The sequence below is a fragment of the Budorcas taxicolor genome, chromosome 7, assembly GCF_023091745.1.
Source record: "Budorcas taxicolor isolate Tak-1 chromosome 7, Takin1.1, whole genome shotgun sequence".
NCBI lineage: Eukaryota > Metazoa > Chordata > Mammalia > Artiodactyla > Bovidae > Budorcas > Budorcas taxicolor.
Window position 1 is genome coordinate 15,949,842 of NC_068916.1, and position 24,959 is coordinate 15,974,800.

The 24,959-nt window shown below is 49.2% G+C and overlaps 1 protein-coding gene across 1 annotated transcript; it reads right to left on the reverse strand.

Moving 5' to 3' along the window:
* Positions 1 to 5,023: 5,023 nt before the first annotated feature.
* Positions 5,024 to 8,539, reverse strand: ACP5 (acid phosphatase 5, tartrate resistant). The gene is made up of 6 exons (XM_052644030.1): positions 8,481 to 8,539; positions 7,583 to 7,670; positions 7,078 to 7,356; positions 6,741 to 6,868; positions 6,251 to 6,596; positions 5,024 to 5,612 (listed from the first exon to the last, which is right to left on the reverse strand). Exons 3-6 carry the CDS (start codon positions 7,354 to 7,356, stop codon positions 5,334 to 5,336), a joined length of 1,032 nt encoding a protein of 343 aa, XP_052499990.1. The 5' UTR covers positions 7,583 to 7,670; positions 8,481 to 8,539; the 3' UTR covers positions 5,024 to 5,333.
* Between the last annotated feature and the right edge of the window lie 16,420 nt (positions 8,540 to 24,959).

The following is a 24,959-nucleotide window of genomic DNA, read 5'->3' on the forward strand; positions in this document are numbered from 1 at the left end:
TGCAGGAGCCACAGGTTCGATTCCTGGATCAGGTAAGATCCCCTGGAGTAGGAAATGGCAACCCACTCCAGTGTTCTTGCCTGGAGAATCCCATGGACAGAGAAGCCTAGTGGGGCTACAGTCCGTGGGGTCGAAAAACAGTTAGACAGGACTTAGTGACCAAACAACATCAACAAATGTTGCATATATCAGTAGTTGTTCGTTTTTATCATTAAGCTGTGTTCCATCAGATGGATGGAACACAGTTTGTTTATCCTTTCACTTGATAATGGACATTTGGATTGTTTCCAGTTTGAGACAGTTACGTATAAAGCTACTATGAGCCATCTTATTCAGATCTCTGTGTGGGTGTTTGTTTTCTACTGTATTTCTTACTTCTTTTTTTGATTATAGTTGAATTACTCTACAGTAGTGTTAATTTAATTTTACTTTTATTTTGGAATATAGTTGAGTTACTGTATTTTATTTCTACACCAAAACGTGTGAGTCCCTTGTAATTCATTTTTGCACACACTCTGAAGCAGGGGTCAGGCTGTTTTGTTCTGGGCAAACCGACAAGGCAGATAACGTCTTTCCCGCAAAGTTGCGACATCACTTTAACCTACATCACATCATCGTTCTCTCCTGTTTGTTTCTGGATTCCCTCTAGATGTTTTCCTGGAGCCAAGGTCATGCTGTGTGGATGACTGTGCATTTTGCTGTTTGGTCAGGCAGGTGTCACCTCACTGTTCAGGAGTCTTGAGGAGTGTGGGTATGACCTGCTTCTCTGCTGACAGCCAACTGTCAACTGGGTGAGGGCACTGGTGCCAGACCCAGCATCTGGTGTGAGGAATGGAGTTCAGAGTTGGCAATATCTGTGATGGTTGAATCAGATGCAGTTGGTTGGGAAGAGAGGGAAGAAATGAAACTCTGTGACTGTGATCTTAAGGAATTCTGCCATCTTATTTCCTGTAATTGACAAGGCAGCTTTCCAACTATGGCCGTGTGGACGTTGTCCCCCCCCCCTGAGCTGGGTGCAAGCCCTCTCTGAGGGCGTATGTCCACCCTGCCTTGTTCCTTTGGGGGCTCCTTGGGTTGGCTCAGGGCTTGGGCCTCCGTGAGGTAGAAGTGCTCGGCCCTGGTGGAGGAGGGGGGCCAGTTCTCCTTCTCCTCTGTGTCTCGGCCCTGGTGGAGGAGGGGGCCAGTTCTTCTTCCCACCTGTGTCTCGGCCCTGGTGGAGGAGGGGGGCCCGTTCTCCTTCCCACCTGTGTCAGCTCAAATGTGTCACTTCTCCTTTCCACACGCTGGGCCCTGTGAACTGGGATGTTGGGCTAATTCCACACTCCAGGCCCTGCAAACAGGGACACGAGGACGACTTCTGATTCAGACTCCTGCCTGCCTGGAGTCTCTGAGTCAGTGGGGAGAGGCAGGGTGGCTGTGAGCTGCCTTGACTGTCCTGGTTAAGACAGAGGGTCTGCCACTTCCTGAGCAGGATTTTGGGCACCTGACTTAATCTGTCAAGCTTCTGTACCCTGAGAAGCCAGGATACTGCTTGCCCTTTCCTTCTTGGTTAAGATTAGAAGTGATGGTGTGTTTTTTGTTCTTTTTTTTCCAGCTGCACCATGAGGCATGCAGTATTTCCCCCAATCAGAGAGCGAACTTGTGCCCCCTGCACTGGGTCTTAACCACAGAACAGCCAGGGAAGTCCTGGGATGGTGGTGGTGTTTTTTTTTTTTTGCATAGAGCTCGGCTGGTAGTAATACCAGCTGGAAGGAACTCAGGGTTGGCATTTTGGTAAGACAGTTTTGCTTAATTTTTTTGAAAGATTTTTTTATGTGGACCATTTTTAAAGTATTTAATTTGCTTCTGTTTCTTTTTTTTTTTTTTTTCTGGCCACGAGGCTTGTGGTATCTTAGCTCCCTGACCAGAAATCAAACTTCCACCCCTTGCATTGGAAGGCAAAGTCTTAATCGCTGAACCACCGAGGAAGTCCCCAGCTTTGCTTAATTTTAGTAATAACATGTGTGTGTGTGTGTGTGTGTGTGCATGTTCAGTTGTTCAATTCTTTGTGACCCCATGGACTGTAGCCTGCTAGGCTGCCTGTCCATGGATTCTCCAGGCAAGAGTACTGGAATGGGTTGCCATTTCCTTCTCTAGGGGATCTTCCCAGCCCAAGGATCCAGCCCGTGTCTCCTGCATTGGCAGGCGGATCCTTTACCACTGAACAACCTGGGAAGCATAGTAACACATATTGTTCAGTCGCTAAGTCCTGTCTGACTCTTTGTGACCCCATGGACTGCAGCACGCCGGGCTTCCCTGTCCTTCACCATCTCCTGGAGCTTGCTCAAACTCATGTCCATTGAGTCAGCAATGCCGTCCAACCATCTCAGCCTCTGTCGTCCCCTTCTCTTCTTGCCCGCAATCCTTCCCAGCATCAGGGTCTTTTCTAATGAGTTGGCTCTTTGCATCAGGTGGTCAAAGTATTGTAGCTTCCGCTTCAGCATCAGTGCTTCTAAGTAACACAGGTACCATGTAACAAATTCAATACTGACTGCTACAAAGTAGCAAAGTAAGATGCCATTTCCCCAACAATTGGGTTCTGGCCCAGAGCAGCTGAAGTGCTGAAGTGGGCGGTGATGGTGAGTCAAGAAACTAGTTCCTGCGACTGGCTGGGTCAGGCTGTGTGTGAGTGGGTTTTAGTCAACTGAGAAGCCCAGAGGGGAACTAAGTGCATTTCTCTGCAGCTTTTGGCTCAGGGTGAGCATTTTGCTTTCAGCGTCCTTTAGCAGGAACAGGCTCTGAAATAATTCTGGAAGTTTTCCCCCGTACATACTTGCACAGATGTACAAAAGCACGGGTCCGGGGGTGTCCAAGGTGGCTGTGCTAGTGAGAGGGAAGGACTGGAAAAAATTTCTGTAGGCCCCAGCGAGGAGCTGGTGACACAAGGCAGAAAATCCATGGCTGTCAAAAAGCAGGGCAATCTTCCTCTTAGGAATGTATCTTGTTTATTCTACAATCATTTCTGCATACAGTGGAAATAAACGTGCAGGCTCATTTATGGCAGAATGATTTGCGGACAGCAAAATTATTGGAAGCCATCTGGGCACTCCTTGGTAGACAGACAATGGGCCCAGGCACCCAGTGAGGCCTCTAGCAGCAGAAATAAGCTCCCTGGAGGACGGGTGGGCAGATCTCCAGGTACAACAGGCAGAAAGAGCAAATTGCAAAAGAAAACCTTTGCAGGTGCAGGAAATGCTTGTTTCTTGATTGTGGCGTTGGGTTTAGGAGTGTGTGCCTTTGTCTAAACTTACTGAACTGCACACTTCTAAAATGTGTCTGTAAGAACTCAGTGAAGTTGATTTTAAAAAGAAAACAAAATCAAAACCAAAAGAGCAAGGTTCAAGGACTTCCCTGGTGGTCCAGTGGTGAAGTCTGCACAGCCCCACTGCAGAGGCTCGGGTTTGATCCCCTGGTAGATCAGCTGGTAAAGAACCCGCCTGCAATGCAGAAAGTCCCTGCATTGTTCGATTCCTGGGTCGGGAACTTCCCCTGGAGAAGGGATAGGCTACCCGCTGCAGCATTTATGGGCTTCCCTGGTGGCTCAGACGGTAAAGAATCCGCCTGCAATGCGGGAGAACTGGGTTCAATCCCTGGGTTGGGAAGATCCCCTGGAGGAGGGCATGACAACCCACTCCAGTATTCTTGCCTGGCGAATCCCCATGGACAGAGGAGCCTGGTGGGCTATGGTCCATGGCGTTGCAAAGAGTCGGGCAAGACTAAGCATAGCTCTTTGTCAAGGAAGACACTGCATGCCTTGAGGAACAGCCAAAAAAATCCAACACACAAAAAGTAAAAAAGCGAGGTGCAGATAAATGGGAAAGGGGAGAAAAAAAAAATCAGGTTTGCCTTTATTTGCACACAGAAATCCTCGAAGGAAGCCCAAGACATTTATAAAAATACTATTTCTTTTCTATTTCTACTATTTCAAACATGAGGTGGGTGAGATAGTTTCCCTTTCTACAAAGTTTAGATTTTAGAACTGTATGAATAGCACTGATCCCATATTGACATGAGCAAAAAAGAATGTTCTGATATGAACATTTGACTTGTGGCTAGATAGAAGGCATGCAGAACTGCATGTATGTGGAGATGCTCTTTGTGACAAAGGGGAGTTTTTTTTTAAATTATGCAAGGAAAGAACACTGGAGGAGGAAGCTTGCTTCATGTTGTATCCCTCTATTTGGTCTTTATTTTTTATTTTTTTATATTTTGTCTTTAAAAAAAATTAATTTATTTGGCTGCATAGGGTCTTATTGAGGCACTCAGGATCTTGCTGGGTAGTTGTGCGTGCAGACTTAGTTGGTCCACAGCATGGTGGGGGGCGGATCTTAGTTTCTCCACCGGAGATCGAACCCATGTCCCCTGCACTGGAAAGCAGATTCTTCTTTAACTTTTTATTTTGAATCGGGGTATAGCCGGTTAACAATGTTGTGATAGTTTTAGGTGAACAATGAAGGAACTCGGCCATACATATACATGTATCCATTCTCCCTTAAACTCTCCCATGCAGGCTGACACATAATATTGATCAGAGTTCCACAGTAGGTCCTTGTGATTATCCATTTTAAATATAGTAGTGTGCACATGTCCATCCCAAACTCCATAACTATCCCTTCAGCCCTGGCAACCATAAGTTCTTTTTCTGTCTGTGACTCTCTTTCTGTTTTTAAGTTCATGTGTATCATTTATTTTTTATTACACAATAAGGGATGTCATATAGTATTTCTCCTCGTCTGAGTTAGGAAGGCAGATTCTTAACCACTGGACCACCGGCAATTTAAGTTCCTGTTTGGCCTTAAAATCATACTCATGGATGAGGCCCGTCGGTTACAAATGAGACTGAGAGATGAAGGTGCAGAGCAAGGATGGTCAGGGAGCCCCAACCTTTCCAACCCCAAGTATTGCATCTCGCCGGGGAGGTAAGGAAAGAGATGCTCACAACACACACGTTCAGCCTTTGCAAGTTTTTCTTTTATTGTCTATTCAGCAGTGACAGAAGGATGCCTGATCCAGGGGAGAGCTCTGCCTCCCTCCCTCCTTGCCCCTCAATGCCTGGAACTCAGGCTGGGCGAGCCCGGTCACGGGGCCTGGCACTCTGGCCCGTACATGTGTCCATGTTTCCTTCAGGCACGGGCATCTATGTCACAAGTTCCTCATCTGCCCTTCTCTTTTCTGCTCTGCCATCACACCACGGGCTCCTGAGAAAGCCTGCCCATGGGCAGGGGGAGTAGGGCAGGGGTGTGTGTGTGTCCCAGTGGGACCCACCACCCACCGGCAGGGAGGCACTTTCTCACTCAGGCCCCAGCGTGGAGCCCACGGCGGTGCTGATGCTCGGACCTGGCTCGCCTCGGCAACCTGGTCTTGAAGAGGGACTTGCCCGAGGCTTCAATGTAAGTGACGCTCATCTCCTTGGGGCTGATCTCTACATAGGCGAAGCCACCCAGTGAGTTCTCAGCCCCGTGGTGGAAGCGCAGGTAGCCTTTGGGGACCTTGCGCATGTGTTTCTTTGAGGGGTCCATGAAGTTCCCGGCCCCGCTCAACACAAAGCCCAAGCCGTTCTCATCCTGAAGGTACTGTGGACAGAGGACACAGGGTCAGTGGAGCCCCCAGCCCCTCAGTTAGGTGGATTGTGGACTTGGTGCCCACCTGTCCTGGGTGCAGGGTCAGGTCTGTGCTTCACCACAGAGTCACCTTGAGCAAGGAACATAACCCCGGGCCCCCACACCTTGCCACCCCCGCCAAGCCTCCAGTTTCTTCACCTCTGGGAGCGTATTGATCTGGGTAAGCAACTGGCAACAGGGACCCCTGGGAGGGCTTTTAGGGAACTTCAAGCTGTTTTCTGGTTAGCAAGCATAGAGTTTGAGGGATAGTGATCATTGAGAGGCCTCCAAACAGGAGGGGAACTGCCAGGGGGCTCAGTGGTAAAGAAGCTGCCTGCCAAAGCAGGAGACAAAGGAGATGGGGTTTGATCCCTGGGTCGGGAAGATCCCCTGGAGGAGGGCATGGCAACCCACTCCAGCATTCTTGCCTGGAGAATCCCGTGGACAGAGGAGCCTTGCGGGCTACAGTCCACAGAGTTGCAAAGAGTCGGATACGACTGAGCACACACACACAAACAGGAGGACCCCCAACGCCACCCCATGTGGCACAATGGCCAGGCTGGGGACCTCCTCCCCTTACCAGGACCCCAGGCCACCCTCGGGACCCTCACCTGCAGGTTGTGGTCGTGGCCACACAGGTAGGCGGTGACCTTGTGCGTGGTCAGCAGTGGCAGCAGCTGCTTGACCAGGCAGTGGGTGGGCCCGTGCTCGGCAATAGACCACACAGGGTAGTGGCCGGCCACCAGCACGTAGTCCTCCTTGGCCGCTGCCAGCTGCTTCTTGAGCCAGGCCAGCTGCGTGCGGGCCATCGCCAAGTTGCGGGGCCTCTCGGGCTGCTGGCTGGCAAAGTCGTCAGAGTTGCCGCACAGGGTCACGGTGTCCAGCATGAAGATGGCCACGGACACGTTGGACCGGGGGATCTTGAAGCGCAGGCGGTAGTAAGGGCTGGGGAACTTCCTGCGGATGGTACGGAGGAGGCGGTAGGCGCCCATCTCGGGCAGAGATGCCCCAGGCTCAGCTCTGGCCGGTTGGCCTCTTTGCCCCCCTGAGGGAGGAGGCTCGTGCGGGGTGGGAAGGGGAGGCAGGAGGGAGCAGGCTCACCAGCGCTTGGAGACCCTGGAGTAGGCGATCTGGGCTGAGACGTTCCCCAGATGGTCATGGTTGCCAGCCAGCACGTACCAGGGCACTGAGTGGAGCGGTGAGGCAGAGAACACATCCTCGAAGGTCTCCTGCAGCAGACAGAGAGAAGGGCAGCACCCACCCCAGGTTCAAGCAGCCTCTGGCTGCTCCCACCAACTCGGGGGCCAGGAACAAGGGAGAAGCTGTGCGTGCTCGGTGTGTACAGCCATCAGTGTCGCTCTGCCCTCTCTAGTAAAAGGTCTAGAGGCTTCTCCATGCATCGCCCTCCCCCCACCCTCACCACTCCAGTGGCACACACCTGAAACCTCTTGTCGTTGACATCCTGCACACCGCTGAAGTAGAAATTGTCTCCCAGGGACAGAACGAAGTCTGCGCCCAGGATCTGCACTGTCCTGGCAATCTCTTTGGCATTGGCCATTTCCCGGGCTGTGTAAAACGGGGCATTGGGGACCCCTCCCCAGTCACCCACGGCGACAAAGCGCAGCATGGGGGTGGGGGTGGTGGCGGCAGTGGCGGCAGCAGCCTGGGGGAGCGCCAGCGAGGCTTGCAGGATGAGCAGCACCGTCCACATGTCCATCTGGGAGGGGAGAGACAGGCGTCCGGGGCTTGGGCAGCAGGCCACCCTGAGACCCCCCACTCGCCCTGTTCTGGGAGGGGAAGAGACGGGCTCCCCGCAGGGCTGGCTTGGTGCCCAAGTTCCCAGGGCTTCAGGGCAAGAGCTGGCTGGGAGGGTCAGTGGGCGGGCAAGCAGGATCCAGCCGGCAGGGTGGGGAGGGCTGGGTGTGCAGGGGCCCAGCACTCACCCTGAGGGAGGAACAAGCCAGTTGCCTAGGGGCTCAGAGGGGCAGGTGAGCTCCAGGGCAGAGCGGCTGGGCACCGAGCCTTTATTTCCTGGGGGGCGGAAATGGATCATTAGAGAGGGTGAGGCAGTTGCTCCAGGAGCCCTCCCCTTGGGTCATGTGAGCCTGGGAGTTAGTTCCCCAGTGCTGGCCACGGGATTCGCGGTGGGCTCTGGCACTCCAGGGCAGCCTCGCATGCCCGCACAGCCCCCGCGTTTGCCCAGGGGAGCGCGTTTGTGTCATGGGCCCTCGAGTGTGCGCCAGGCTCTGTCAGTGCACCCCTCCCAGGCAGTCACCCACCCTGTGTCCGCGTCCTCAGTGGACGTGTTTGTCTGCCCATGTCTGGGTGTGTCTGAAATGTTATCTGCGTGTAGCCAAGCGTGCCTGCTGTGTGCTTGTCCTATGTCCCCATGGCGGTGGACACAGAGCCACCGACAGGGCCCTGTGTGGCGTGTCAGGGAGGCGTGCCTGGGATCTCAAGTGGAACTGAGTGTGGGGGATGAGGACCGGTGTGTCCCTCCCTTGCGCCCCAGTCCAGCTGTGCGTGTGTGCTGTGTCTCTCGGCTGAGTTGTGGGTCCGGTGTGTGAAACATCCGACGTGAGCCCCAATCCCAGGGTCACCCTCCTCCCCTAAACAGCAGGGGCCTCCGTTTCCAGGAAGTCCTGCCCGCATCTTCCCCTCTGCCTCCCGCCACCCCCATTCCTGCAGGAGGAACCCAGGCAGGAGGGAGCTGGTGACGAGCCGTGTGACCACAGGCTTTTGACGCTCACACCCTCGGCGGCTGCTCTTGAGGCCTGTCCGACCTGCCCCTCCCCTCCCTGCCTCCCTTCTCCCCTGCCCCGTGGACCCATAGGCACTCACGATAGCTCTCTACAGCCCCTTGCGACGGTGAATGGGGCCCCCCCATCCCCAGGCTTGAGGACACAGGCTGACTGCTTGCCCCCCCCACTCCCGACCCCACAGCCCAGATAAACAGGAAGTGGGTCACGAGGTTAGGCGGAGACCACTCCCCCGGGTGGAGGCCTCCGGTCTACACCCGCTGGGCGGTCTCACCTGCATTAGGCGCGGCCCGCGGTCAAGGCCAGTCGCGACTGAGCGAGCCGAGCTGCGGGAATGCTGGGCGCTCGCCGTCGGGGCTGCCCGGGCTTAAAGGACGTGGCGGCCGGGGGCGGCCCAGGTGATCCCCGGCGGCCGGAAGCGCTGGAACCTGGACCTCCTGGACCTGCCGGCCGCACCCGGGGATCCTGCTGGGTCACCCCGCGTCACCACGCCTCCGGGGCGCAAGCAGCACTTCTGTAACTGGGGGTGACGCACTGCACCCCGGAGGACGGTCCAAACCCAGGGAGAGTGACTCGGGGTCCCGGTTTCCATCCCCTGGCCCCCCCCCAACCTGACGCGGCAGAATCTCCACCCTTGGGACCCAAACACTTGGGGTGCCCAGGGCCCCCTTTCGCAGCGCTGGGTGGGGCGTCAATCCTGGACTGCCGCCTCCCTCCAGGGAGGAAGTCTGTCGTCTTCAACCTCAGTTTTCTGGTCTTTAAATTATGCGTGAGGGCAGAGAGTTCAACCTTCCTTAGATGTGCAAATAATCTATGTTGAAACAGTCTCCAGGAGCTAGGGCACGACCCTTCTCGCCTCCTTTAGAAGCTGCTGGTGGTGGTTCTGTCTTAAGTCCCGCTCTTTGCAACCTTAGGGACTACAGCCTGCAGGCTCTGTCCTTGGACAGATCCAAGGAATTTTTCAGGCAGGAAGACTGGAGTGGGTAGTCATTCCCTTCTCCAGAGGATCTTCTTGATGGAGAGATGGAACCCAAGTCTCTTTCCTCACCTGCACTGGCAAGTGGATTCTTAACCAACTGCGCCACCTGGGAAACCCACTGTACAGAAAACCTGCCTAGAGCTCTGCAGGTTTAAAAATGGCCCAGTCATGAAAAAGCAAACTTTGAGGGACTGTGGGCTTCCCTGGTGGCTCAGAGGATAAAGAATCTGCCTGCAATGCTGAAAACCTGGATTGGATCCTGGGTCAGGAAGATTCTCCTGGAGAAGAGAACGGGTACCCACTCCAGCCTGGAGAATTCCTTGGACAGAGGAGCCTGGCAGATTACAGTCCATGGGGTCCCTAAGAATTGGACACAATTGAGTGACTAACATGTACCACAGACTGGAGGAGACCTAAGAAATGGGAGGACAAACTGAACATGGGGACCTTGGACCAGAAAAGGGGCACTTATGGGAAACCTGGTGACACTGGGAGTTTTGTGGATAGTAACGCAACTAGGAAACAATCCTGGAGTGGTTACAGGTGTGGCATGTACTGGACGCTAGTCACTGAGGCAACAGTGAGATGTACGTTGCCACTCTTTGCACTGTATTTAAAAATTTTTTTTGCAATTTTCCTGTAAATCTAAAGTTATGCCAACATAAAGAAGTTGACTTTGAAAATAGGCATGATTCAAGAAACTTAAACATTGATTCAACGTGCATTGAACACCTGCTGTATGCCCAGCAGGTGTACCACCCCCCCACCCCCACCGCCATAGACGCAGCAGGGAACAAGACAGACCAGGAAGAACCTGCTCTGCTGGGCCCCAAGTGCTGGTGGAATTTATATTCTAGCTGTTAATTACTTTCCACTCTTTGAGGGTGAGGCGGGGCATTCCCTTTCCATTTTATACTCTCTGTGCTCTGTGCCGTGCTCAGTCACTCCGCCGTGTTCAGCTCTTTGGGACCCCAGGGACTGTTGCCCGCCAGGCTCCCCTGTCCCTGGGATTCTCCAGGCAAGAACACTGGGAATGGGTTACCATCTCTTATTCCAGGGGATCTTCCCAACCCGGGGATTGAACCCATGTCTCCTGCATCTCCTACACTAGCAGCTGGATTCTTTACCACTGCGCCACCTGGGAAACCCACACTTTCTGCACTGTTTGGAATTTTGCTTGAAAAGTGCGTAGTTATTTTGCCAGTAGAATAAATGCAGACTTCCTCCTAACATATCTGCAGTCTGAATGTAAACAGAAAACAAAGACCTCACTGCAGATTCAGGGAGATGGTTGTTTATCTGGGGAGACAGGGAAAGGAATGGAATTGGGGCTCAGGGATAAGGAGGGGTGTCCAGAAAAGGGGCTTCGAATTTATCTCTGCTGTTTCCTTTCACGAAAAAGGAAAACAAAATGATAGGAAGCAATTAGAATCCATTGTTAAATTTGCTTCTTCATGGAGCAGGTCTGGGTTGTTGGAAGGATTCTCTTCTATTCTTTCTATTTGAGATCACACAAAACGATGATATTTGTCGTCCCGTCATATTACGTGGTCTTTGTAGAAACGTCGGAAAATACTGAAAAGCACAAGGGAAATGATTACACCAGTCTGCCTGCTGCTGCTGCTGCTGCTGCTAAGACGCTTCAGTCGTGTCCGACTCTGTGCGACCCCATAGACGGCAGCCCACCAGGCTCCCCTGTCCCTGGGATTCTCCAGGCAAGAACACTGGAGTGGGTTGCCATTTCCTTCTCCAGTGCATGAAAGTGAAAAGTGGAAGTGAAGTCACTCTTCGCGACCCCATGGACTGCAGCCTTCCAGGCTCCTCTGCCCATGGGATTTTCCAGGCAAGAGTGCTGGAGTGGGGTGCCATTGCCAGTCTGCCTAGAGAGTCACTATTCAGTAATTTTTTTTATTATTAATTTTTGTCTGCCTACATTTTTCTTCTGAAGAATGGGATGCAATTGATAGCATTTTTTTGAGGGGCTTTGCTGTGTGACATGTGGGGATCTTAGTTCCTGGACCAGGGATTGAACCTGTACCCCCCTGTAGTGGAAGCTCGGAGCCCTTCCCTGGACCACCAGGGAAGTTCTATTGATACCATTTTTTTTATCTTGTCAAGTGTTAACATTTTCCGTATCTTTTAATTTTTTTTTGTTTTTTTTTAAAGGTTTTAAAATAACATTTATTTCTTAAAAGTTAACGTGCACCAAAACATTTTTCTGTACCTTTTAAATAAAAAAAATGCAGAAGCACATGCACATGAAAATAAATCAGGCTTTGTGTGGAGTGTGTAATAAAACTTGCGACTCCTCAGTTAGGTGTTTCAGGTCACCTCTGGGGTCCTGAGCAAACTCCTCTCTGTTCACTCCAGGGAACCCAGACCTGGTTCTGATTGTCTGTGGAGGTGGATCAGGGTTTGGCCCCGAGCCTCCTGCCCCCTCCGCTCCTGCCTTGCTTCCCAACAGCAACGTCAACCCCATGGCTGAGTTCCTCCCTGCCCTCCCCTGCCTGCTCTGCCGCAGCTCTGACTATTCTTCTGGCTCTCTCACCCTCCCTTCCTGGAACAGGAGCCCTCGCTCTGACCTCAGGGCCTTGGCACTTGCTGTTCCATTTTCACAGAAGATCCTTCCTTCTCCAGCTACCCCTGTGGCTGCCTCCCTACTGTACTGAAGTTCCTTTAGCTCATCTGAAAAGCACCCCTCCCACCCCGATCCCGAATCCCTCTTATCCTGCTGTAGTTTTATCCATAGCCCTTATCACTGCCTGTTGAACCACACTCTGCTTATCTTGTTTTCAGTCTGTTCCCCCAGACGAATGAGGTCTGAGGCGATAAGAACTGTCTCAGTCGGTCGTGTTTGCTGCTATTTCTCTGGCATCTAGAATCTGGGGCCCACATGGCAACTGCTCAGGAATTATCAGTGGAAAGGTGGAAGAAGGGGACACCCTTGCACGACATGTTTTTACCTCCCGTCTGAAGGTGCAGTCGGCCTGAACCTTCCTGGTTTCACCTACCACTAACCACCCTACTAACCACCAGGGCTTCCCTGGTGGGTCAGATGGTAAAGAATCTCCCTGCAATGCGGAAGACCTGGGTTTGATCCCTGGGTTGGGAAGATCCCCTGGAGGAGGGCATGGCAACCCCCTCCAGTATTCTTGCCTGGAGAATCTCCACGGACAGAGGAACCTGGAGGGCTGCAGGTCATGGGGTGGCAAAGAGTCAGACACGACTGAGCGACACAGCACAACCACCCCTTTACAGCTTGCTTCATCTAAACATTTTTTTTTTTGGGCGAAGACTCCTGGAAATATGTCACTGTTTACATCACCTTCCTGTCTGGGCCACAGGGCACAAGTCACAGTAAAGACAGTGTATTGGAGAAGACTCTTGAGAGTCCTGTGGATTTGATCGAGTCCTGGATCAAACCAGTCCATCCTAAAGGAAATCAACCCTGAGTGTTCATTGGAAGGACTAATGCTGAACTTGAAACTCCAATCTTTTGGCCACCTGATGTGAAGAGCTGACTCATTGGAAAGACCCTGATGCTGGGAAAGATAGAAGGCAGGAGGAGAAGGGGATGACAGAGGATGAGATGGCTGGATGGCGTCACCGACTCGATGGACATGAAGCTGAGCAAATTCTGGGAGACAGTGAAGGCCAGGGAAGCCTGGCGTGCTGCAGCCAGTGGAGTTGCAAAGGGTCGGACTTAGTGACCAGACAGCCACAACAAATGCCTACCTCAGGGCCTTTGCACTTGCTGTGCGTTCCTCTGGCCCCTATCTGTCCACGCCCTTGTCCTGGAGTACCTGACTTCAATGCCATACCACTTCCTCAAGCCTCCCGGACATCTGGACTCAACACCCCCCCATCACCTGCTCCCAACTCTCTAGTCTGTCAAGCATCCTCCCACCCCCAGCCCAGGAATTCCCTCAAAAGCAGATCTGGGTGGACAAGACACCTACACTTGACGGGGGAGAAGGGAGAATGGGGTTAACAATACTTCTGACAAGGACGAGTCAGTGGAGAGAGGTGTGCACCAGACTGATATGTGTGGCGAGGAGACCCTGAGGTGGGAGGTTTCAGGAGGTGGGGATCAGGGGCTAAAAGGATCCCAGGGACAAGGGCCTGGAGCCATGGAGGGTGGACTTGATTTGGAAGGCGATAGGTTTGGAGGATAGAGTCCAAGCTGTATTTTTATAAGATCAATCTACGAAAAAGCAAGTCACAGACAGATCTGTATCATCTCTGTATCTGTTTATATCTATCTGTGTCCATTTAACTACTGCTATCTGTCTATTTCTGGAGAAGGAAATGGCAACCCACTCCAGTACTCTTGCCTGGGGAACCCCATGGACGGAGGAATCTGGTGGATTACAGTCCATGGGGTGAAGAGTTTTATCTGTGAATGTGTGCATGCTCAGTCACTCAGTTGTGTCGGACTCTTTTGCGATCCCATGGACTGTAGCCTGCCAGGTTCCTCTGTCCGTGGGATTCTCAGGCAGGAATGCTGGATGTAGCCTGCCAGGTTCCTCTGTCCGTGGGATTCTCAGGCAGGAATGCTGGATGTAGCTTGCCAGGTTCCTCTGTCCGTGGGATTCTCAGGCAGGAATGCTGGATTGGGTTGCCATTTCCTTCTCCTGGGGATCTTCCCAGAGCAGAGATGTCTCCTGCATGGCAGGCAGACTCTTCACCACCGAGCCCCCAGGGAAGCCCATCTATCTATCTGCCTATCTATTATTTATCATCGGACATGACTGAAGCGACTTAGCAGCAGCAGCGGCATACCTTTTAAAGGGCTTCCCTGGGGGCTCAGTGGGGAAAGAGTCTGCCTGCAGTGCGGGAAAGCTGTGTTCGATCCCTGGCTTGGGAAGATCCCCTGGAGAAGGAAATGGCAACCCACTCCAGTCTTCTTGTCTGGAGAATTCCATGTACAGAGGAGCCTGGTGGCCTACAGTCCGTGGGGTCACAAAGAGTTGGACACGACTGAGTGACTAACACTTTCACACCTTTATATATGCTTTTTTCTTTATTTATTTCACTGTGCCAGGTTTTAGTTGCAGCATGTAGGATCTAGTTCCCTGACCAGGGATCGAACCCAGGCCCCCTGTAATGGGAGTGTGGACTCTTAGCCACTGGACCACCAGGGAAGTCCCTGTCACACCCTATCTTAATAGAAAACTACAAGCGCTTGGTTGCTGCTCACCAAGAAGAAATAATTCTGGTGCGCATAGGAGCCAGTTTAAGAGTGGAATCTTCTGGAGATGGGAATTATTAACTTCTACCTTATTAATTTCTTTATTGAATTCATCTTTAAACATGATAAGCTAATAAAGATTTTGTTTATTCAGGAAAACAGCGTTTACCTAAATAACCATTCTGATGAAAACACAGACAATTGTTGATGGAAGGTGAGTCTACAGTGAGGGGGCCCCTCACCCCCAACCTCAGGCAGCGGGTATGTTCGAGTCAGCTCTCCAGGATTGCTGTTTGGAGGTGGCTGGGCCGTCGGCCTGAGTTCAGGCTCCAGCTCCCCTGTTGCTAGTCAGCAGTGTGACGGTGGGCTGGGGGCTTCACCTCTCTGTGCCTGGCTTTTTCATCTTTCGCACAGGCGATGTTAGTGTCGTGGCATCGCAGGTCCTGCCCCATGGAACATGGAGAAGAGGAACTTGTACACAGCCAGCTCTTGCTCTGAGCTAGCTGCCACTGTTTGTTATTATCACCATCACTGTTATGTGTATTATTGGCTACGGCAGCGGCTTCCAGGTGGCCCTAGCGGTAAAGAACCCGCTTGCCAAGGCAGGAGACACGAGACCCGGGTTCGATCCCTGGGTCGGGAAGATCCTCTGGTGGAGGGCACGGCAACCCACTCCAGTATTCTTGCCTGGAGAATCCCATGGACAGAGGAGCCTGGTGGGCTCTAGTCCATAGAGTTGCAAAGTTGGACACAGCTGAAGCGACTAAGCACACAGGACTGGTAATTTGTATAAACCTACCATGTTTAAGAGGCAGCAATGAGAGGTTAGAGGACCAACTCATACCCATTTGCCTGAGGCTTTTCTGATTTAACACAGGAAGTCCTACATCCCAGGAGCTCCCTCAGTCTTGGGTAAGCCAGAAGTACAGTTGGTCACCCTACGGGAGATCTTGGATCCCAGTGGTGAGATGGGGGAATCTCTGACAACCCCTAACTTTTGGGAACTCAGTGCCAAGGAAGAAACTTAGGGAGAGGAACCATTCCGGGGGAACTGGACAAACCCAAGTGTGGATACATTGAGTGTGAGTGTCTTTTTGCTTGTCTTGGTGGGAGAAGACAGGTTTTCCTGTGGGGAACGCAGGACAGAGGTCCCAGCATCATATTCTGAAATATTTCAAACACACAGCAAAGTTGAAAGAATTGTCCAGCAAACACCCACACACCTGCTCCTAGAAACTGCAATTAACATTTGAATATATTTGCTGTGATATCTGGGAGCTTCCCAGGTGGCCCTGGCGGTAAAGAACCTGGCTGCCAAAGCAGGAGATGTAAGAGACGTGGGTTTTATCCCTGGGTCGGGAAGACCCCCATGGAGAATGAAATGGCAACCCACTCTAGTATTCTTGGCTGGGAAATTCCACGGACAGAGGAGCCTGGTGGGCTAGAGTCCATGGGGTCGCAAAGAGTCAGGCAACACTGAAGCTACTTAGCACACTTTAATATCTATCTCACCATCCATTCACTCATCCATCTTACTTTTTACCTGTTTTAATACGTTGGAGACTTCTGCACACTTCCCTGCCGTGGTTTCAGTGCTTATACCATTAACTCAAGCTTGATATTGGCTTACAGTTCTTCTCTTTGATGTGAAATTTGCATACAATGATATGTACAAGTCTGAAGTGTACACTAGGTGAGTTCTGATAAACCTCAGCTACAACCACAGGGGAAATAACTTACTCATCTCCCATGAGATTCAAAACAAAAAATAAAAGTAAATGGAGGCAGCTCAGGTTCTGCTGCTTGCAAAGCTCTGTGACCTGGAGAGAGTGTCTTAACCTTTCTGGGCCCCAGTTTCTCATCTTCAAAATGGGGAGAGTAGGGGTACCTGTCTGAGATTTGATTGTGGTTGTTGCGGGTACTGAACGGGTGAATCTGTATAGAGATAGTGTGGAGTGCCTGGCATGTAAGAAGTGCCTTGAAAAACACTTATGATATTATCCAGTTGGAACAGCGAAAGCAATTACAGTCGGTGGAAAAAGAAATAAAGAGGTAAGTATATTGCAGGAAAATTTCAAAGACGGCCAACAGAGGAAGCTAAGCATCGAATTTACCCTGGTGTGGAAGGCAGGTCGAAGGAAAGGGACTGTGTGGATGCTAAGTCCCTTCAGATTCTTTGAGGCCCCATGGGCTGTAGCCCACCTCTGTCCATGGAATTCTCCAGGCAAGAATATTGAAGTGGGTTGCCATTCCCTTCTACAGGGGATCTTCCCAACCCAGGGGTGGAACCCCGGTCTCCTGTGATGTGGGAGGATTCTTTACTGTCTGAGCCACCAAGGAAGCCCAAGGAAAGGGAGGTTTTGAGCTAAATCTTTGCGACCCCATGGACTGCCTGCCGGGCTGTTTTGTCCATGGAATTCTCTAGGACAAGAATACTGGAGTGGGTTGCTATGTCCTTCTCCAACTGATTTTCCCAATCCAGGTTTCAAACCCAGGTCTCCTGCATTACAAGCAGAGTCTTTACCGTGTGAGCCACCAGGGAAGCCCAATCCTGACCCACCACCACAGGAAATCAGCAGCTCGGGGGGCTCTATGCACTTGTGAATGATTGGAGGGAGAGGAGCCTTGTGATAACAAAGTGGTAGGAGGGCTTTCCTGGTGGCTCAGGGAAGAGTCCATCTGCCAATGTAGGAGACACCAGTTGGATCCCCGATCCGGGAAGATCCCACATGTCATCTAAGCCTGTGTGCCACAACACTGTTGAGCCTGTGCTCCAGAGCCTGGGAGCCGCAAGCGCTGAGCCCGTGCGCTGCAGCCACTGAAGCCCCCGTGCCCCAGAACCCACGCTCGGAAGCAAGAGAAGCAACCGCAATAGCAGCCAGCACATGGCAAGCAGAGAGTGGCCCCTGCTTAAAGCGCCCAGAGAAAAGCCCGTGCAGCATCGAAGACCCAGCAGAGCCAACAATAAACAAATAAACATTAAAAAAGTGATATGATAATCCGACCGACTTTAGAAGAATTATCAGAATGTTTAAAAGAACATTTTAAACCCCTGTATATGTTTAATTTTTAGATTTGTAACAGCTGCTAAGGATTTCAGACACATTTGCTTCGTGGAGGCATTTAAGATGAAAGACTTAAAATACACTACGTTGTATAAATGTTATCTACAATATTTAAGAGATTTCAATTCACTGCATTTCTGAATGGACTCAAAGATGCACTCACTGACCTGTTTGAAAATGATAGTCCGCTTTGACAGGTGTATAAATAACAAGATAGCTATCCTTGGAACCGAACACTTAAGGGAAACTCTTGTTTCTAAAGGTATGATTTAAATTATGTTTACAACGTGACCACAAAGATGGGTTTTTCTAGGCATCAAAGCTTCCCCAAATCAAACACTGTTATGAGTTTGATTTCAGGAACCCAAAAGCCAGTGTGGCTGGAGCAGAGGGAGCAAGGAGAAAAGTGGGAGGAAACGAAGATGCGGTGTGGTGGGATTTGGGGGCTGCAGGGAAGAGAGATTCCCCCAGTGAGGTGAGCGCCAAGGAGAATTCGGAGCAGAGGTGAAACTAATCTTAGGTTTTGCGTAACTTCCACCAGCCGCTGGGCTGCGAGACACAGCTACTTGGTGGGTATGGCAGGTGGGAAAAAACCGGATCGTGGTGGTTTCCCCCAAATCCATTTTTAAAAAGCCCGAAGTCTTGACCTCGGAAGCTCGCGTGATCCCCTGCAGCCGCCAGAACGCCGGGCGCCTGTCTCAAGACTTTTGACCTTGACACCACTGCCCTCGCGTGGCCAAAGCCTGAACTGCAGCAACGTCCTGCAGACCGCGTTCCCTTTTGGGTGCGCAAAGGGTCCCCTACTGCTAGGCGCGGAGGGGTCCTGCGATGGAGCCAGTCAAGGTCTGCCCTCGAGTAACTCCCCCGGGGGGGGGGGGGAAATGAGTGAGCTACGCGGGGATTAAAATGTTTGCTGCTCTAATGAGCAGCTGGCTTCTCAGAAAATTGCAAACCAGAGAGATTCTCAGAGGACGGGTCTTTGCGCAGTGTCTGTTGCTGTTGTTGAGTTGCTCAGTCGTAGCCGACTCTTTGCGACCCCATGGACTGTAGCCCACCAGGTTCCCCTGTCCTTCACCATCTCCCAGAGTTTGCTCAAACTCATTTCCATTGAGTCAGTGATGTCATCCAACCATCTCATCCTCTGCCAAACCCTTCTCCTCTGGCTTTCAATCTTTCCCAACATCAGGGTCTTTTCCAGTGAGTCAGTTCTTCGAATTAGGTGCCCCAAAGCATTGAAGCTTCAGCTTTAGTCCTTCCAATGAATATTCGGGGTTGATTTCCTTTAGGATTGACTGGTTTGATCTCCTTGCAGTCTATGGGACACTCAAGAGTCCTCCAGCACTACAGTTCGAAGGCATCCATTCTTCGGTACTCAGCCTTCTTTATGGTCCAACTCTTACATCCATATATGGCTACTGGAAAAACCATAGCTTTAACTATATAACCTGTCCCAGGCTTCAATTCCTAGTCATCCACCCAGGTCTGCTAAGATTCTCCGGTTTGCCCCTGCTTCCCAGTGCTCTGTAGAGCAAGTCCAGGCCCTTCAGCCTGGTGCTTGAAGCCATGGAAAACCCAGCTCTGACTGCCCCAACATATCATTAGCACGAACAGTACACAAGTAGAGACCTCCCTGGTGGTCTAGTCATTAAGAATCCACCTGCCACGCAGAGGTCATGGATTTGACCCCTGATCTGGGAAGATCCCACATGCCGTGGAGCATCTAAGCCTGCATTCCACTCCTGAGCCTGTCCTCTAGAGTACACACACCTCAACTACCGAGTCTGCCTGCCTAGAGCTTGTGTTCTGCAACAAACTGCAACTAGAGAGTAGCGCCTGCTCAGCGCAACTAAAGAAAGCCTGGGCACAGCACTGAAGACCCAGTGCAGTAAACAAATAAACAAAAAGCTATAACACTCAAAAAATGTAGGAGGAACTTTTTTTTTTAGTTTATTTTTTTATTGAAGGAAAATTGCTTCACAGACTTTTGTTTTTCTGTCAAACTTCAACATGAATCAGCCATGCTGCTGCTGCTAAGTCGCTTCAGTCGTGTCCGACTCTGTGTGACCCCAGAGACGGCAGCCCACCAGGCTCCCCCATCCCTGGGATTCTCCAGGCAAGAACACTGGAGTGGGTTGCCATTTCCTTCTCCAGTGCATGAAAGTGAAAAGTGAAAGTGAAGTCGCTCAGTCGTGTCCGACTCTTATCAGCCATAGGTATACATATATCCCCTCCGTTTTGAACCTTCCTCCTATCTCCCTCCGCATCCCACCCCTCTAGGTTGATACAGAACCCCTGAGCCGTACAGCAAATTCCTGTTGGCTATCTATATTCCATATGGTAACATGTTTCCATGTTACTCTTTCCATACATCTCACCCTCTCCTCCCCTCTCCCCATCTCCATAAGTCTGTTCTCTATATGTTTCTCCATTGCCTCCCTGTAAACAAATTCTTCAGTACCATTTTTATAGATTCCATATATGTGCGTTAGAATAGGATATTTCTCTTTCTCTTTCTGACTCACTTCACTCTATATAATAGGTTCTAGGTTCATCCACCTCATCAGAACTGACTCAAATATGTTCCTTTTTATGGCTGAGTATTCCATTGTGTATATGCACCAAAACTTTATTCACTCATCTGTCGATGGACATCCAGGTTGTTTCCATGTTCTAGCTATTGTAAATAGTGCTGCAATGAACAGTGGAAAACACATGTCTTTTTCAATTTTGGTTTCCTCAGGGTATATGCCTAGGAGTGGAATTGCAAGAGCATTCCCTTTTCTCCACACCCTCTCCAGCATTTATTGTTTGTAGACTTTTTGATGATGGCCATTCTGACCAGTGTGAGGTGACATCTCATTGTGGTTTTGATTTGCATTTCTCTAATAAAAAGCAGAGACATTACTTTGCCGACTAAGGTCCGTCTAGTCAAGGCTATGGTTTTTCCAGTGGTCATGTATGGATGTGAGAGTTGGACTGTGAAGAAAGCTGAGAGCCTAAGAATTGATGCTTTTGAACTGTGGTGTTGGAGAAGACTCTTGAGAGTCCCTTGGACTGCAAGGAGATCCAACCAGTCCATTCTGAAGGAGATCAGCCCTGGGATTTCTTTGGAGGGAATGATGCTGAAGCTGAAACTCCAGTACTTTGGCCACGTCATGCAAAGAGTTGACTCATTGGAAAAGACTGATGCTGGGAGGGATTGGGGGCAGGAGGAAAAGGGGACGACCGAGGATGAGATGGCTGGATGGCATGACTGACTCGATGGACATGAGTCTGAGTGAACTCCGGGAGCTGGTGATGGACAGGGAGGCCTGGTGTGCTGCGATTCATCGGGTTGCAAAGAGTCGGACATGACTGAGCGACTGAACTGAACTGAACTGAATAATGAACAATGTTGAGCATCTTTTAATGTGTTTGTTAGCCATCTGTATGTCTTCTTTGGAGAAATGTCTGTTTAGGTCTTTTTCCCACTCTTTGATTGGGTTGTTTTTCTGGCATTCAGTTGTATGATCTGCTTGTATATTTTAGAAATTAATCCTTTGTCAGTTGTTTCATTTGTATGACCTCCCTGGTGGCTCAGATGGTAAAGCGTCTGTCTACAATGCGGGAGACCTGGGTTCGATCCCTGGGTTGGAAAGATTCCCTGGAGAAGGAACCGGCAACCCACTCCAGTACTCTTGCCTAGAAAATCCCATGGACGGAAGAGTTTGGTGCAGGCTACTATCCATGGGGTTGCAAAGAGTTGGGCACGACTGAGAGACTTCACTTTCTTTCTTTCTTTCTCCCATTCCGAGGGTTGTCTTTTCACCTTGCTTATAGTTTCCTTTGCTGTGCAAAAGCTTTTAAACTTAATCAGGTCCCACTTTTTTACTTTTGTTTCTATTTCCATTACTCTAGGAGGTGGGTCATATAGGATCTTGCTTTGATTTATGTCACTGAGTGTTCTGCCTATGTTTTCCTCTAAGAGTTTTATAGTTTCTGGTCTTACATTTAGGTCTTTAATCCATTTTGAGTTTATCTTTGTGTATGGTGTTAGGAAGTGTTTTAATTTCATTCTTTTCCATGTAGCTGTCCAATTTTCCCAGCCCCATTTATTGATGACGTTGTCTTTGCTCCATTGTATATTCTTGCCTCCTTTGTCAAAAATAAGGTACCCGTAGGTGCATGGGTTTGTTTCTGGGCTTTCTATCTTGTCCCATTGGTCTATATTTCTGTTTTTGTGCCAGTACCATATTGTCTTGATGACTGTAGCTTTGTAGTGTTACCTGAAGTCAGGAAGGTTAATTCCTTCAGCTCCGTTCTATTTCTTAGGACTGCTTTGGTGATTCGGGGTCTTTTGTGTTTCATTATGAATTGTGAAATTTTTTGTTCTAGTTCTGTGAAAAAGGCCATTGGTAATTTGATAAGGATTGCATTGAATCTGTAGATTGTGTTTGGTAGTATAGTCATTTTCACAATATTAATTCTTCTTACCCAGGAACATGGAATATCTCTCCATCTGTTTATGTCATCTTTGATTTCTTTCATTAGTGTGTTATAATTTTCTGTGTACAGTTCTTTCATCTCCTTAGGCAAGTTTATTCCTAGATATTTACTTCTTTTTGTTGCAGTGGTGAATGGGATTGATTCCTTAATTTCTCTTTCTGATTTTTTATTGTTAGTATATAGAAATGGAGGTGATTTCTGTGTATTGATTTTGTATCCTGCAACTTTGCTAAATTCACTGATTAGCTCTAGTAATTTTCTATACTATCTTTAGGGTTTTCTAGGTACAGTATCATGTCATCTGCAAACTGAGAGCTTTACTTCTTCTCTTCCAATCTGGATTCCTTTTATTTTTTATTTTTTCTCTGATTGCAGTAGCTAGGACATCCAGAACTATGTTGACTAATAGTGGTGAAAGTGGACACACTTGTCTTGTTTCTGATCTTAGGGGGACTGCTTTCAGCTTTTCATATTGAGAATAATGTTTGCTGTAGGCTTCTCATATATGGCCTTTACTATGTTGAGGTTGGAGAAGGAAATAGCAACCCACTCCAGTATTCATGCCTGGAAAATCCCATGGACTGAGGAGCCTGGTGGGCTACAATCCATGGGGTCGCAAAGAGTCAGACACGACTGAGCGACTTTTTTTTTTTTCTGTGTGTGTTATGTTGAGGTAGGTTCCTTCTATGCCCATTTTTGAAAAGTTTTAATCATAAATGGGTACTAAATTTTGTCAAGGGCTTTTCCTGCATCTATTGAGATTATTATCTGGTTTATATCTTTCAGTTTGTTAATATAGCATATCACATTGATTCATTTGTGTACATTGAAGAATCCTTGTGTCCCTGGCATAAACCCAACTTGATCATGGTATATGAGCTTTCTGATGTGTTACTTAATTCTGTTTGCTAAAATTTTGTTCAGGATTTTTGCATCTATATTCATCAGTGATATTGGCCTGCAGTTTTCTTTTTTTGTGTTGTCTTTGGTTTTGGTATCAGGGTGATGGTGGCCTCAGAATCAGTTTGAAGTGTTCCTTCCTCTGTAATTTTTTGAAAGCGTTTTAGAAGGATGGGCATTAGATCTTCTCTAAATGTTTGATAGAGTTCTCCTATGAAGCCATTTGGTCCTGGGCTTTTGTTTTTGGGGAGATTTTTGATCACCGCTTCAATTTCAGTGCTTGTAACTGGGTCAAATGTGGATATGTTGTTATGTCATAAGTTCCACTAATTCACAACTTAGTATCATATACAATATATAGTGAAGTTTTCACATTTTTCATGTGTTCACAGCATATTAGCAAAGTTACTAGGAAGACTGGACTACCATGACCCAAGGTGTTACAGAGTGCACAAAATTCTGACCAGAGAGCTCAGATCAAGGAGTGGTTTGCTTTGGGAAGCAATTCTACCCAAAAACAACAAGGGGAGAGAAGAAATTCAAAGTGTTCAATGAGACTTTCCTGGCGGTCCAGTGGCTGAGACTCCATACTCCCAATGCAGGAGGCATGGGTTTCTATCCTTGGTCAGGGAACTAAGATCCTTCATGCTGCAAGTCACAGCCAAAAAAAAAAAAGTTTAAGACATTAAATGCACTATTGACTCAAAACTGCCATTTAATATGCTTTGTATTATAGGTTATAAAAGCTAACCCATCTATGGAACATTAAGATGACACCAAACACAATCAAAATTTCCCACATTCAATATTCTAGTATTTTCTGGTTGTACCAAAAAAACAAAACAAACAAAAAAAACCAACCCAAAACTCAACCAACCAGGAAATAATTTCAACTCTTAAATAAAGAGTATTTATAGCAGCAACATGGATTGCTAGAGATTGTCAAACTGAGTAATGTCAGACAAAGAAAGACAAATATGTGATATCACTTATGTGTGGAGTCTTAAAAAATGGTACAAATAAACTTACAAAACAGAAATAAGGTCACAGATGTAGAAGACAACGTTATGCTTACGGGGAGGGGGAGGGAGGGTCGACAAAGACACAAACTACATATCAAATAGATTCAAAACCTATTGTCCAGCATCTTATACAGCACAGCACAGGGAACTGCCCTCACTACTCTGGTTTAGGAAAAGAATCTTAAAAAAAAGAAAGTGGATATTTGTATACCTAATTCACTTTGCTGTGCCCCGAAACTAACACAACAGTGTAATAAGCTATGCTCAAATTTAAAAGGAAAGCGGTTGCACCTTAAAAATGGATGAAGTAGGATTTCTATCTTCTTAAAAATACTACTAGAGCTACTAAAAAACTTTGCTTTTACAAAAGAATTTATAAAAACATTCCTTTGTATTGTACAGAAGGTAGGCAGGAACCACGGATAGGCTCGGGTGTGTGATCTTAATCACACGTACCTTCTTTCTTTCCTGCTCCATCAGAGGCTGGGCTCTCCTTGTTTTCAGCCTCTCCATCTGATGCAGGTAAATCTTCAGTCTCTTGGGTGGCCATTTCCACCTGTTTTCCCTTTGCTCCCCTTTCCCCTTTTGCTTGCACCTTTCTATCTGAAGATTCATCCTTTCCTGTTGCCTTCTTTGGCTTTGTTTCCACTTGGGCAGGAGTAGGTTTAGTTGACAGCCTCCCAGGTCTCCTCTTGGGCTCCTCCTTCTCCACCGCTGATGAGGAGCTGACCTTCCCCGGGGGCACCCTGGCAGCAGGGTGGGCATATGCTGGGAGTGGGGAGCGGACTCTGGAAGCTGGTCTGCTTGGCTGCGGCTGCTCCTTCCCCTGCCGCAGAAGCTGGGCCCCTCATGGGCCCTTTTCTTTTCTTTTTTTTTTGTTCTCTTTCCTTTTTGCTCTTCTGATTGAGTGACTTTTACT

Bases quoted from the DNA above. Each gene is read 5' to 3' on its own strand.
- ACP5 (XM_052644030.1), bottom strand. From the start codon at position 7,356: ATGGACATGTGGACGGTGCTGCTCATCCTGCAAGCCTCGCTGGCGCTC. The intron at 6,869-7,077 runs GTGTGTGCCACT...TGTCTGCTGCAG, and splicing joins TCAACGACAAGAGGTTTCAG to GAGACCTTCGAGGATGTGTT. The intron at 5,613-6,250 runs GTGAGGGTCCCG...CTCTGTCCACAG, and splicing joins GCCACGACCACAACCTGCAG to TACCTTCAGGATGAGAACGG.